This window comes from Physeter macrocephalus, chromosome 12 (assembly GCF_002837175.3).
Source record: "Physeter macrocephalus isolate SW-GA chromosome 12, ASM283717v5, whole genome shotgun sequence".
NCBI lineage: Eukaryota > Metazoa > Chordata > Mammalia > Artiodactyla > Physeteridae > Physeter > Physeter macrocephalus.
The window spans coordinates 48,097,816-48,111,338 of NC_041225.1; the positions used below are offsets into that span (position 1 = coordinate 48,097,816).

The following is a 13,523-nucleotide window of genomic DNA, read 5'->3' on the forward strand; positions in this document are numbered from 1 at the left end:
TTGAGTCTTCTCCCTTTTTTTCTTGATGGGTCTGGCTAATGGTTTATCAATTTTGTTTATCTTCTCAAAGAACCAGCTTTTAGTTTTATTGATCTTTGCTATTGTTTCCTTCATTTCTTTTTCATTTATTTCTGATCTGATCTTTATGACTTCTTTCCTTCTGCTAACTTTGGGGGGTTTTGTTCTTCTTTCTCTAATTGCTTCAGGTGCAAAGTTAGGTTGTTTATTTGAGATGTTTCCTGTTTCTTAAGGTAGTATTGTGTTGCTATAAACTTCCCTCTTAGAACTGCTCTTGCTGCATCCCATAGGTTTTGGGTCATAGTGTTTTCATTGTCATTTTTTTCTAGGTAGTTTTTGATTTCCTCTTTGATTCCTTCAGTGATCTCTTGGTTATTAAGTAGTGTGTTGTTTAGCCTCCATGTGTTGGTATTTCTTACAGATTTTTTCCTGTAATTGATATCTAGTGTCATAGAGTTGTGGTCTCAAACGATACTTGATACAATTTCAATTTTCTTAAATTCACCAATGCTTGACTTGTGACCCAAAATATGATCTATTTTGGAGAATGTGTCATGAGCACTTGAGAAGAAAGTGTATTCTGTTGTTTTTGGATGGAATGTCCTATAAATATCAATTAAGTCCATCTTGTTTAATGTATCATTTAAGGCTTGTGTTTTCTTATTTATTTTCATTTTGGATGATATATCCATTGGTGAAAGTGGGGTGTTAAAGTCCCCTAGTATGATTGTGTTACTGTTGATTTCCCCTGTTATGGCTGTTAGTATTTGCCTTATGTACTGAGGTGCTCCTACGCTGGGTGCATAAATATTTACAATTGTTATATCTTCCTCTTGGATTGATCCCTTGATCATTATGTAGTGTCCTTCTTTGTCTCTTGTAATAGCCTTTGTTTTAAATTCTATTTTGTCGGATATGCGAATTGCTACTCCAGCTTTCTTTTGATTTCCATTTGCATGGAATATCTTTTTCCGTCCCCTCACTTTCAGTCTGTATGTGTCCCTAGGTCTGAAGTGGGTCTCTTCTAGACAGCATATATATGGGTCTTGTTTCTGTATCTATTCAGCCAGTCTATGTCTTTTGGTTGGAGCGCTTAATCCATTTACATTTAAAGTTATTATCAATATGTATGTTACTATTACCATTTTCTTAATTGTTTTGGGTTTGTTATTGTAGGTCTTTTCCTTCTCTTATATTTCCTGCCTAGAGAAGTTCCTTTAGCATTTGTTGTAAAGCTGGTTTGGTGGTGCTGAATTCTCTTAGCTTTTGCTTGCCTGTAAAGCTTTTAATTTCTCTGTCAAATCTGAATGAGATCCTTGCTGGATAATTTTGGTTGTAGGTTTTTCCCTTTCATCACTTTAAATATGTCCTGCCACTCCCTTCTGGCTTACAGAGTTTCTGCTGAAAGATCAGCTGTTAACCTTATGGGGATTCCCTTGTATATTATTTGTTGTTTTTCCCTTTCTGCTTTTAATAGTTTTTCTTTGCATTTAATTTTTGATAGTTTGATTAATATGTGTCTTGGGGTGTTTCACCTTGGATTTATCCTGTATGGGACTCTCTGTGCTTCCTGGACTTGACCAACTATTTCCTTACACATATTAGGGAAGTTTTCAACTATAATCTCTTCAAATATTTTCTCAATCCCTTTCTTTTTCTCTCCTTCTTCTGGGAACCCTATAATTCGAATGTTTGTGCATTTTATATTGTCCCTGAGGTCTCTGAGACTGTCCTCAATTCCTTTCATTCTTTTTTCTTTATTCTCCTCTGCAGTAGTTATTTCCACTATTTTATCTTCCAGGTCATTGTATCCATTCTTCTGCCTCATTTTTTATTCTGCTATTGATTCCTGGTAGAGAATTTGTAATTTCATTTATTGTGTTGTTCATGAGTGTTTGCTCTTTAGTTCTTCTACGTCCTTGTTCAACATTTCTTGTATTTTCTCCATTCTATTTCCAAGATTTTGGATCATCTTTACTATCATTATTCTGAATTCTTTTTTAGGTAGACTGCCTGCTTCCTCTTCATTTGTTAGGTCTGGTGGGTCTTTACCTTGGTCCTTCATCTGCTGTGTGTTTCTTTGTCTTGTCATCTTGCTTAACTTACTGTGTTTGGGGTCTCCTTTCCACAGGCTGCAGGTTCAGAGTTCCCATTGTTTTTGGTGTCTGCCCCCAGTGGCTAAGGTTGGTTTACTGGGTTGTGTAGGCTTCCTGGTGGAGGGGACTAGTGCCTGTGTTCTGGTGGATGGGGCTGGATCTCGTCTTTCTGGTGGGCAGGTCCACGTCTAGTTGTGTGATTTGAGGTGTCTGTGGCCTTATTATGATTTTAGGCAGCCTCTCTGCTAATGGGTGGGGTTGTGTTCCTGTCTTGTTAGTTGTTTGGCATAGGGTGTCCAGCACTGTAGCTTGCTGGTCATTGAGTGGAGCTGGGTCTTGGCGTTGAGACGGAGATCTCTGGGAGATTTTCGCCGTTTGATATTACATGGAACTGGGAGGTCTCTGGTGGACCCACTGTCCTGAACTTGACTCTCCCACCTCAGGGGCACAGCCCTGATGCCTGGCTGGAGCACCAAGAGCCTTTCATCCACACGGCCTAGTCCATGTAGCTGCGGGGCTCCCTGCGTCAGCCTAGGGCCTGGCAGCTGCAGCACAGCCAGACTGCACTAAGCATTTTTTTTAATGTAGGATATTCTTTGACTTTCAACTCCCTTTAAATTCTCAAGTATTTTGCTTTTGCATTTAGAGAAAGACAGGGAAATATCTAAGTATGGCAATGTGTTAAACACACACATACACACAAACACACACTCTGCTTACACATACTCCTCTTAAAATGCACTTTTTGGGTTAGTATTTTCCATAGAAAGACATAGTATTTGCTTAACAATCAGTGGAAGCCATAAAACTCTAACATTTCTATCAGTGGTAAAACCTCAATATGTCAAGTCATATGCCCAGGCTCCTTTCTGAAGACTTAATATCAAGGTGTCATCATTATCCATAATACTTTATTGAATCAGGTCTTAAAACTTAATGTGGCTTTTATGCCTGGAGATAAGGCAGGATTTGGGGTTGGCAAGTTACAGTGGCACACACAAGGACTGCTGGTTGAGCCTAATTCTCTAGGATGATTTAAAACCCTAATTAGCCCTGAAATTTATTATTCAGGATAGCCTCCTCCTCGCCATTTTGCACTGTGAATGAGTGACAACCTGCCTTAGGAAGGCAGACAACACTGGAGTGAATCAGGGTTCCATTAGGAGATCTTTTTTTTCATTCTAAAAGACACAATGTGAACAAGGGTTAAAAGACAAAGCTTTGCTCTAAAAGAGAATGGGCTGTGAGTTGAAAGTTATATGACTGGAAGTCTTGGCAGAGAGACAAAAACTGAGAATGGAAGCTGCAGCTCCAAGAATCACTATGCTGTGGCTGTCAGCCTGGCTAAACCATGGTCTAGCTCCTGTACTATTCCTTCAGAAACCTACTGGGTGACTGGTTAAATAATGTGGAAAAGAAATCATGGTCTTTGTAAATGAGTATTGCATGATTGGTCATGGTTTCTTATTTTACTCCTTCTAGATAATATTTGCATTTTAATAGTACCTCCAGAGGCTTAATTCAGGAGGTCCCTCACCATGTTAATTGTAAGCCTCAATCCGGTTAATTACTGGTTTATCAGCAGGTTTTTGGCTATTGGCTCTCCTAGGACTTTCTTTATGGCCAATGGGCATTTGAAAGGAAGACACAGGAGTGAGCCAGTGGCTTTCCAGTACTGCCAATGGGAGGAGTAAAAAGCAGGGGCTGGCTACAGGTTATGGGTCTATGGCTTTCCCTGGCCTTCTATGCATTTCACAGGCATTGTGTTTGGTGCCACAAGATTCTGGCATATGTCTCTCCATTATAAGGGGCATAAACTAAATGTTCCATGGGGGTCCACAAACTGTTCCCTGCAATGGTATTATGGGAGTGGCAGAGGGGATGCAAGAAGACAGAGACACTGCCATAGAAACAGCCAGGCAAGGCATGCAGTCACAGCTCTGAGGTAGTAAATCTCTCTTGAAGGAGGCAGGGTGGGGGCTATGTGTCTTGGAAGAGTTGACATTTAAGCAGAGACTTGAGATATGAAGAGCATTGCCACAGTTGAAGAGGAATGGAAAGGGCACCCAAAAGATGAAATAGCTTGACAAAAGCACAGAGCTGTGATCGTGAATCGGGTGTCAACATGAATCGAAATGTGTTGCCCCCATACTCTTACGCTGAATGCTTAAACCCCATGTAAAAAGATGTGAAAAAAGAGGGAAGAAAAGTGAATGGAAAGAATACAGAAGACCTAGTTTCTATGTTGTTGATTCCCAACAATAGATCCACAGAGAATCTCTCTCCCACACCTTCCCCTGGCTCCAGGCACACCCAGAGTTGTCCATCTCCTGCTGCCACCAGGGCAGAACCGGTCCATTTTACTCAGTGAGCCCATTTTGATTCCTTCTTCCAGGTTTTAGGTTTAAAAGCACAGGGAAAGACCACATTTCTAACCAAAGATGGAAGAGAAAAGGGTTTCTTTGAAACTGATCAAATGCAATTAAGGCAGAATATCCAATTCACATACCTCTGATTAACCTTTACCTAGACAGAAATGATTGGTGATTAAGAATTAGATGAGGTGAATAATTATATCAGGAATCTGCCTTCGAAGAAATCTCTTTCAGCACTAGAGAAAAAGTTGATAAAAAACACTCATGGCTGTAACAGTGCCTTTTAAAGAAAATAATTAACTTGTAATAAGAATTTTGGCCTCGACTTAAGCCCTGTAAAATAACCCTTTTTCATTAACTTCAAGTTCAATTAGCATCAATAATGACTGTTCATTTAGAAGTAACCACAGCATCAAGCTCCCTGATGACTGAGCCTGTGACTGCTCAGATTCCAGTTATAAGGCCCTCAGCCTTTGCTGCCAAAGGAGCTGCACAGCCCCAAAGTGGGAAGCTTTGAGTGGACACATTGCAGGACAAGGGAGAATTTGGTCCTCTGAAATATGGAAGTTTTATATGATGCTGAAGTTTGTAGGGACAAAAAAAGAAGGAAGAAGAGGAAGATGAGGAAGAAGAGAAAGGGGGAAGGAGCAACCACTGCCATCTCCAGTGGTCTACTAAACTTAATATTTGATGTCAAAGAGCCTACGTAACAGCATGACGGTGAAATTTCTCCTGTCTTCAGCTGAGTTGAATTGGTAATCCAGATGTTCTCTGGGATTGTCCTAAGTGAAAGGAAAGCACCCCTACAAGATATGACCCAGAGGGAATCAAGAGCCTAATATGAAACCTTCTGCCCTTTCTATAACTCCAAAAATTAAAAATGATGATGTGACTAACCAGCAGGCATTTTCCCCCTTCCTTCTTGCTAACAGAGCCTCAACTCTGATCAGGTTTGGGATATCTATGTACTTCAAGAGCACTGCTCTAGACCTGGGAGATGACTACTGAACAATTTAAGCCAATGGTTATTAAAGTGTGGCCCCTACACTAACAGAGTACTTGTTAGTAATGCAAATTCTCAGGCCCTACCCTAGACCTACTGACTCAGAATCTCTGGGGATGCAGCCCAGCAATGTCTGTTTTAACAAGCCCTCCCAGTGATTCTGATGCAAGGTCAAGTTTGAGACTATGTGAATTGTGTTATTTCCTCTTGATTTAGGCATAGTCATGTGAGGTAGCCCTAACAAATGGGACACAAGGGGAAAACCACTAGCAGCCTATGTAAAAGTTTTCCTTTCTCTTATGAAAGAACAAAGGACAAACTCTTGCCCCTTTTTCAGCTTCATGTGAAGGTGCCTTGAGCTTCTGCAGCCACCCACCCTAAGGAAGGCAGAGTGGAAAGACAGAAAGGACCTGGGTGCTCCTGTGCTCCTGCCTTTCCATGTGCTCCTGAATTAACCAACCCTAGAGACACACCAACTCTTGACTTCTCATTATACAAGATCGTTCAGCTACTTTTAGTTGGGTCTGTGTTACTTGCAGACAAAAGCATTTTAACTGATTTCAATGAGAATAAGCATAATCATGGTACAAATAACATCTAGAGATGCACTTACCATGTGCCAAGTGCTGTGGTGACTGCCTCATGTGCAGCATCTCAGTTCATCTTCACAGCTGGCCTCACCTCCTCATTGACCTAAAACCCTCACTATTAGCAACACTTTGCTAGAAGGCTGCAGTCAACATGCACTGACTGACCTGGGAGTGCTTTGAAGGGCCTGGCCCACTCCAATTTCCCTGTCTTGCCCAGATAATGGGTCTTTCCCAGATACATCTACCCTAAGGGTAGGCCAACTCATCCATTCATTCATGTATTAGATTTCAGAGGAGGAGAAAAAGGTAAGGGGAGGAGAGCATCTGCATGGAGTGCCACCCAAGGGATGTCACTGAAAATGGGCTGCCTAATAGAGAGCCCTGGACACCTGATGGCTGTGGACTAAAGAGTGACTGTGTAGTGGACCAGGGCAGGTGGACAGGGCCACACATCAAGCCATCCTTGCCCTTTATCCCCAGGAACTTGTTAGCTTCTAAGGACTGCGGCCTGATCCTCTCTCTTCCACACTCCTTTATCCTTGGCCCACAGTTCTTAAATATCCAATATTTAAACACATTTTTTTTTATTTTAAGGAAATTTCAATTTATTTACTTCAAGGTAATTTTTCTAGCACCCACTATGGTACCTTGTATGTAGTTGGTACTTCTATCAATGTCTGTCCTCAGTCAACATGAAAATCAGAAGCTGTAATGTAGCCAAACTGTAGTATCCACATGCCCTTGACCAGGCTCCACAGAAGGTCAACGAAAAGTATACACAGGATGCCCTGAAAAATGAAGGACCTGGTGCTGTATTTCCTTGCCACTCTGCCTCATCCTTCAACCCGTCCACCTCGAGAGAGAATTGTAAGGAGAGAAGAGGGCATCCCACTATGATAGGTAAAGGAAAAACAAAAGAGAAAGCAGGAAGGAGAGAGGAATGGGAAATGAGTGACCTAGCTGAGGAATATATGGATCTGAGAAATACTGGATTCTCATCCTACCCCACAGGCCTCTGTAAAATTACAATCAAGTGTCTTTTTTTAAAAATAATTTTTGCTTATAATAGGGATAGAAAGGAAGCACAAGCTTGAAACAAGAAAGAAACATTCAGGCTTAGAAACCTAACCCCAGTTAGGGGATCCCAATCTCAGTTCAATCACTTACTAATTGCATGATCTGGGCAAGTTACATAACCCCTCAGAGCCTCATTTGTGAAACAGAGATTAAAATATCCATCTTTTGTAGCTGTGAAGATAAAATGAGTGAATGACTATAAAATGCCTGGCATATAATAGATGTTCAATAAATGTTAGCACCATGTGTCTTATTTCTCCAACTTCCTCCTCCTCATTATCACCTTATGTAAAGTCAAGTTGATACTCTCTGTACCAGGTAATGCTTGAGAACATCTAAGCAAATTGCTGGGAAATTTTTCTCTTTGAAGGGGAGGAAGAAGAAGATAAACTAAAGAAAATTCAACTTTGAGTGCTGTATATGCTATTTGTGCAAACTCAGTTCAAACCACAAATGAAAACTGAGTGCCAGGAGAGGAGTCCCAATTTCAAGTCCACCCACCAGGTCTGAAAACCCTACTTCATCTGATTACATTATCTGCCAAGCAGCTCTGTCTCTTGCTGAGAATCACTGCTTTACTTAATAAAAGCTGCAAAACAAACAGTGGGGCTGTCCAGGGAACTGAGAATTTAGCTCTTTAATAGTTCCTCCCATAAATATAAATGGTTGCTTTCCTCTAGAGACAGTTTGTATCCCTCTGATCTCTGAAGGACTGGAGAAGGTGCCAAGAGGATCATCATATTTTCTGGTGAACATTCCCAATCACCTTAATCTCTTCACTGACAATCTTCTGATCTGACAGAAATAGAGGTTATTGTGTCCCTCAGTTTATAAAGTATTAGGGGAAGGGTGAGTGGATCAGAGAGAAGAACAGAACACAGAAATCATCAGGGAGACAGAGGGGAGGGGGAAAGGGAGAATTACTTTTAATACAGTTGCATAATCCATAATTCAGCAAGCTTTTCATTTCTCTTATCTTCTAAAAAACATGAAATTAAGCCTAAGCAAAGTGCATAATTTATGAGTCTCTGTGCTGATGATTCCCAAATCCCCATGCCTAACCCTGAATTCTTATATGAGTTCTAGTCCCGCATTTCCAATTGCCTACAGAATGTTGCTGCACGGAATTGGTTATCATCTCAACTCCCCACGGGCCAACGGAACTCAACTCTTCCTCCCAAATTTCTTTTCTTCCTCAATTCTTCTTTCCTATCAAATGAATCATTGTTATTCTAATCTTACTGGTAAAAAGTTCTAGAAAAACTTGGATTCCTCCCTCTTTTGCCTCTGACACCAAAGTCTGTTAAGTTTTTCTGGAGTCATCCTTTTCTCTACCATCCCACTTTCCAAATCTTCCCCCACCCTCTATCCCAGATTACAGACTCCAGTCTCTACATACTAATCCAGACTGCACACCATTACCAATTTCATTTTCCTAAAATGCTATTCACATCAGACCTATTGATGGCTGCCTATTTCTTGCCATGAGGAGGTTAAACATTCTTACTTGCTCTCCAAGGCCTTCCTGTCATGTCCTGATCCCATCTTCTCCATCCAACTGTACTTTCCAACACAACATTTCTTCTCCAAACAGAGAAGTCCCAGTAGAGCATGAGGTTCATATTAGGTAATCCAGGAGGAATGGCTGAGTTAATCAAACTGAATTGAGCAACCTTCGCTCCATGCTCCAAGTTCCATGCTCCCCACTTGGAGTGGTCTCCTTCTTTCATCCTGACTATCCAAACCCTACTCATCTCCAGGAACCATCAAGCCTCAGCTCCATCAGGAAGTCTCTACTCACTAACCCCCTAATCACTGTTCTTTGCTCTAAGACGCTTAGCCTTTACATCTACACCCTCTTGTATCATTTCTAATTAAATAGCTGGTGTAATGCTTAATAGGGCTTTCAATTTTACAGAATGCTATTCTACATATATAATCTTATTTGAGCCTGTCAACAACCCTGTGAGATTGGAATCATCCCCTGCACTTCACTAGGACTCAAAAGAGCTTAAATGAAGATCATGAAGCTAATTGATGCTGGTGTCAAGTCTTGAATCTCTTTTGACTTTTTGACTTTTTGACTTTTGACTCCAAATCCCGTATTTTTGGTCTTCCTTATTGAACTATAAGTTCTTTAAAGTCAGGCACCACATTTTACGATTATTGCCTTTTACCCTATAGGACTTTACAAAGTTCTAAACACACAAGAGGTCTCTATGATTATCTGCTGAATGGAGAATGACGTTAAGGAAATAGTCAATAAGCCATTAAGAAGTATATATGCATGCATATATTCTTCATGCATTGGAAGAATATTGATAAAATGACCATGCTACCCAAGACAAAATATAGATTCAAGGAAATCCTTATCAAAATACCAATGGCATTTTTCACAGAACTAGAACAAATAATTTTAAAATATGTATGGAAACACAAAAGAACTCCAATCACCAAAATGATCTTGAGAAAGATCAGAGCTGGAGGCATCATGCTCTCTGACTTTAGATTATGCTACAAAGCTACAGTAATCAAAACACTATGGTACTGGCACAAAAACAGACACATAGATCAACAGAACAGAATAAAGAGCCCAGAAATAAACCCATGCACTTACGGTCAACTAATCTATGACAAAGGAGGCAAAAATATACAATAAAGAAAAGACAGTCTCTTTAATGAGTAGAGCTGTGAAAACTGGAGAGCCACATGTAAAACAATGAGATTAGAACATTTTCTTACACCATTTACAAAAATAAACTCAAAATGAATTAAAGACCTAAATGTAAACCAGAAACCACAAAGCTCCTAGAAGAAAACATAGGCAGAACACTCTGACATAAATCATAGCAATATTTTTTGGATCTGTCTCATAAGGCAAAGAAAACAAAAGCAAAAATAAACCAATAGAGCTAATTAAACTTAAAAGCTTTTGTACAGCAAAGGAAACCACTGACAAAATGAAAAGACAACCTACTGAATGGGAGAAAATATTTGAAAATGATATGAATAATAAGGGGTTAATACCCAAAATATATAAGCAGCTCATACAACTCAATATCAAAAAAAAAAACTCAATTAAAAAATGGGCAGAAGACCTGAACATACATTTTTCCAAAGAAGACATACAGATGGTCAACAGAGACATGAAAAGATGCTCAACATCGCTAGTCATCAGGGAAATGCAAATCAAAACCACAATGAGGTATCACTTCACACCTGTCAGAATGGCTATCATCAAAAAGACCAAAAATAACAAATGCTGGTGTGGATGTGGAGAAAAGGTATATTAGTTAGAGGTAAACAATTCTTATCATAATCTGCTAGTTACCAAACGTAAGAATCAGAGAAGGTTATCATTTCCTATCACTGCTCTGTGAAATTCTAATTAACCCTGCAACTGTTTATAGAAATAGGATCTTCCCAGTAATGCTTCAAAACCAGCCCTGGAAATAGGTTTGAATCACAGAATTTTAATAGGAAATGGATAGTAGAAATTAGAACTCACTTATTTCACATGACAGAAACTACAACTGAGAAAGTTTAGGTGATTTGCCTAGGTTCAAACAGGACAAGTCAGCATATCCTAAAATGAAAACCTAATCCCATGACTCCTGGTCCAAAACTCTCTTCCCTCCTTCCACTGCCTTAACTTACATAGGTTTTCAAACTTCATAGTTAATTATAGAAATAAGGACATTTTCTGCTATGAAAGTAAAAGATCTTATAGTGAATATCTTAAGAGTTTAGAAATAATCTTCATGACTTAATTAAAATTATTTGACATTAAAAAAGAAACAAAGAAAAGATTTGCTGGATCCATATGGAACTCTTAGGAAATGCACAATGGGATGGCACTGATTTTCTGATGACTTTAGCTCTTTGAGCAAATAGGCTGCTTTAGTCTACAACATTTAAAGCTTTCTTTTGGGTTCTTTGCTTAATTGTATTTTATAAAGGATAAACTCTAATTCTGAATATAGCTAAATTTCAGCAAAGATGATATAAAAAAGAAGGAACAAAAAAATAGTTAGGGGAACCCTTTTATTAATAAAACAACAATAACACTAAAATAGAAGATAATAAATAATATTTTCAGTCCTTTAACCATGTGGCAGGTGCTGTACTAAACTCTTCTTTTAATTATCTCATTTACTCCTCAGAAGGACCCTATAAAGCAAGTGCTATAATGATCTCTATTATTACATAATCTCTATGTTACAGATGAGACTTCCAGGAGCAGAAAAATGTTATTGTCTCACTACTCTATGAACTTCCAAGTTCTGGAGTTGAGTACCAGAACCAGAACTAACTTCAGATTCTATTTTCTTAACACAATGCAATGATGTGTCATTTCAGAAGTAAATGGGTTAACTAATGTTCATAGTTCTTTAAAACAAAAACAAAAACAAAAAACACTTTTCAGAGCCTCTGCTCTAAAAGGGACGCTGCTGTTTCTGATGATAATTGAGTATGAGGTAGAGTAAAGAATGACACCCTCCACAGGCTGAAGGATTATATATTTCTATCAGGATTTACACAGCTGGAGCAAGATAATTCTCCCTCCTTCTGTTTTAACAGTAAAATGTCTTTAGTAAAATGGGGATAAGTGATTCAAGTAAAAATGCATATATATAATATTTTGTATTTAATCAAAGGACAGGACATGTGGATTGTGGGTCTTTCTCTGGAATGCTACCAAACCACACCACGCAGATATAAAAAAACCCAAACACAATTTTGTGTCACAAAATACTTTCTTGATATTATCAAGTGTTCTCATTACTTATCAGGAATCACTTACCACTTCATTCTATTCTGATTTTTCAGAATGCTTTTTCAAAACATTTTATGTTTTCTGAAATGTAAACATCACTGCTTATGCTGGTCCCTTAAAAGTGTTTATGATTCTCATTGGTCAGAATCTTCATGTAAATTAGACTTAAGTCTAAACTATGTTTCTAAATATTTAAGGACATAAATAATCTCTAGCCATCCTGGCTGTCATTTTAAGCTATTTGACATTTATTGTTCTGAAGAGAAGAAAGGTCAGATGTATCAAATCTGCATTTGTACTTCTTGACATTTTTCTCCAACCAGAGTCTTCCAAACTATGGTATTAAGACTAATAGTATGAAAGGAAGGAAGGAAGGAAGGAAGGAAGGAAGGAAGGAAGGAAGGAAGGAAGGAAGGAAGGAAGGAAGGGAGGGAGGAAGGGAGGGAGGAAGGGAGGAAGGGAGGGAGGAAGAAGGAAGGAAGGAAGGGAGGGAGGGAGAGAGGGAGGGGAGGGGTGAGGGGAGGGCACTAGAAGGGAAGGAAGGAAAGAGGGAAGGGAGAAACCTTTCCCTGTAGCACATTTCTGACCTTAGCTGCCCATTGTGACACATGCGTATTCAGTGCTTTCCTCCTCAGCTGCATTTTTAAAGTAGATGTGTGGGTACAGAGGGGCTGGAGCATGAAGGGAAAGGCAGGATCTGTGGAATGGAAGGGGATGCATGGCTTCGTGATCTATATTTAGCATGACCTTTGCTCATACTTCATGGAATAGATTGAAACCATCTGTCCCCACTCCTGGGCTCTCCATCCTTCATCTCCGCATGGCCCTCTGCACATCTGTCCTCTCTCCAGTCGCCCCTGCCTGTGGTTCTGACCATTCCTACCTCTAAGCTGCAGCATCACAAGAATTCCCAGTTAAGAGCCTCAACGTGCTCCACAATGATCAGATCACAGCAGAGAAATTGTCCTCATTTGAAGGACACCCCTTAAGAGGAGAAGGGGTTAGGAGGAAAGAAGCATAGTGAGCACTCTGAAACCCAGAGTTTATGAGGAAAACTGACAAGGGAGGCTAGAATGTTTGTTTCCTTCACAGCACTCATCATCTTTTCTTATTATGTATGTATTTGTTAATTTGCACACTCAATATGCTTCCCTCCACAGTCTATAAACCCCATGAGGGCAAAAAAGCCTTGGTCTGTTTTATTAATTGCTATCTGTGCATCACCTACCACAGTGTCTGATATTCTGAAGCTGCTCAATAATTATTTGTTGAATTAACAATTTTAAAAAAAGAAAAGAGGGCTTCCCTGGTGGCGCAGTGGTTGAGAGTCCGCCTGCCGATGCAGGGGACACAGGTTCGTGCCCCGGTCCGGGAAGATCCCACATGCCGCGGAGCGGCTGGGCCCGTGAGCCATGGCCACTGAGCCTGCGTGTCCGGAGCCTGTGCTCCGCGGCGGGAGAGGCCACAGCAGTGAGAGGCCCACGTACCGCACAAAAAAAAGAAAAGGAAAAGAAAAAGGTGAGAAAAAGGAAGAGAAAGAAAAGAAGGAGGAGACAAAGGAAATTATCCAGCATATGTAGGATAACT

The 13,523-nt window shown here is 39.9% G+C and overlaps 1 protein-coding gene across 1 annotated transcript in view; it reads right to left on the bottom strand.

The window, feature by feature from the left end:
* ALK (ALK receptor tyrosine kinase) overlaps window positions 1-13,523 on the bottom strand; it is a 737,057-nt gene that overhangs the window by 701,969 nt on the left and 21,565 nt on the right. Inside the window, exon 2 of the mRNA XM_028496593.2 lies at window positions 6,818-6,822. Within this exon, the coding sequence (XP_028352394.1) occupies window positions 6,818-6,822 (5 nt within the window). The remainder of the gene's footprint in view (window positions 1-6,817; window positions 6,823-13,523) is intronic.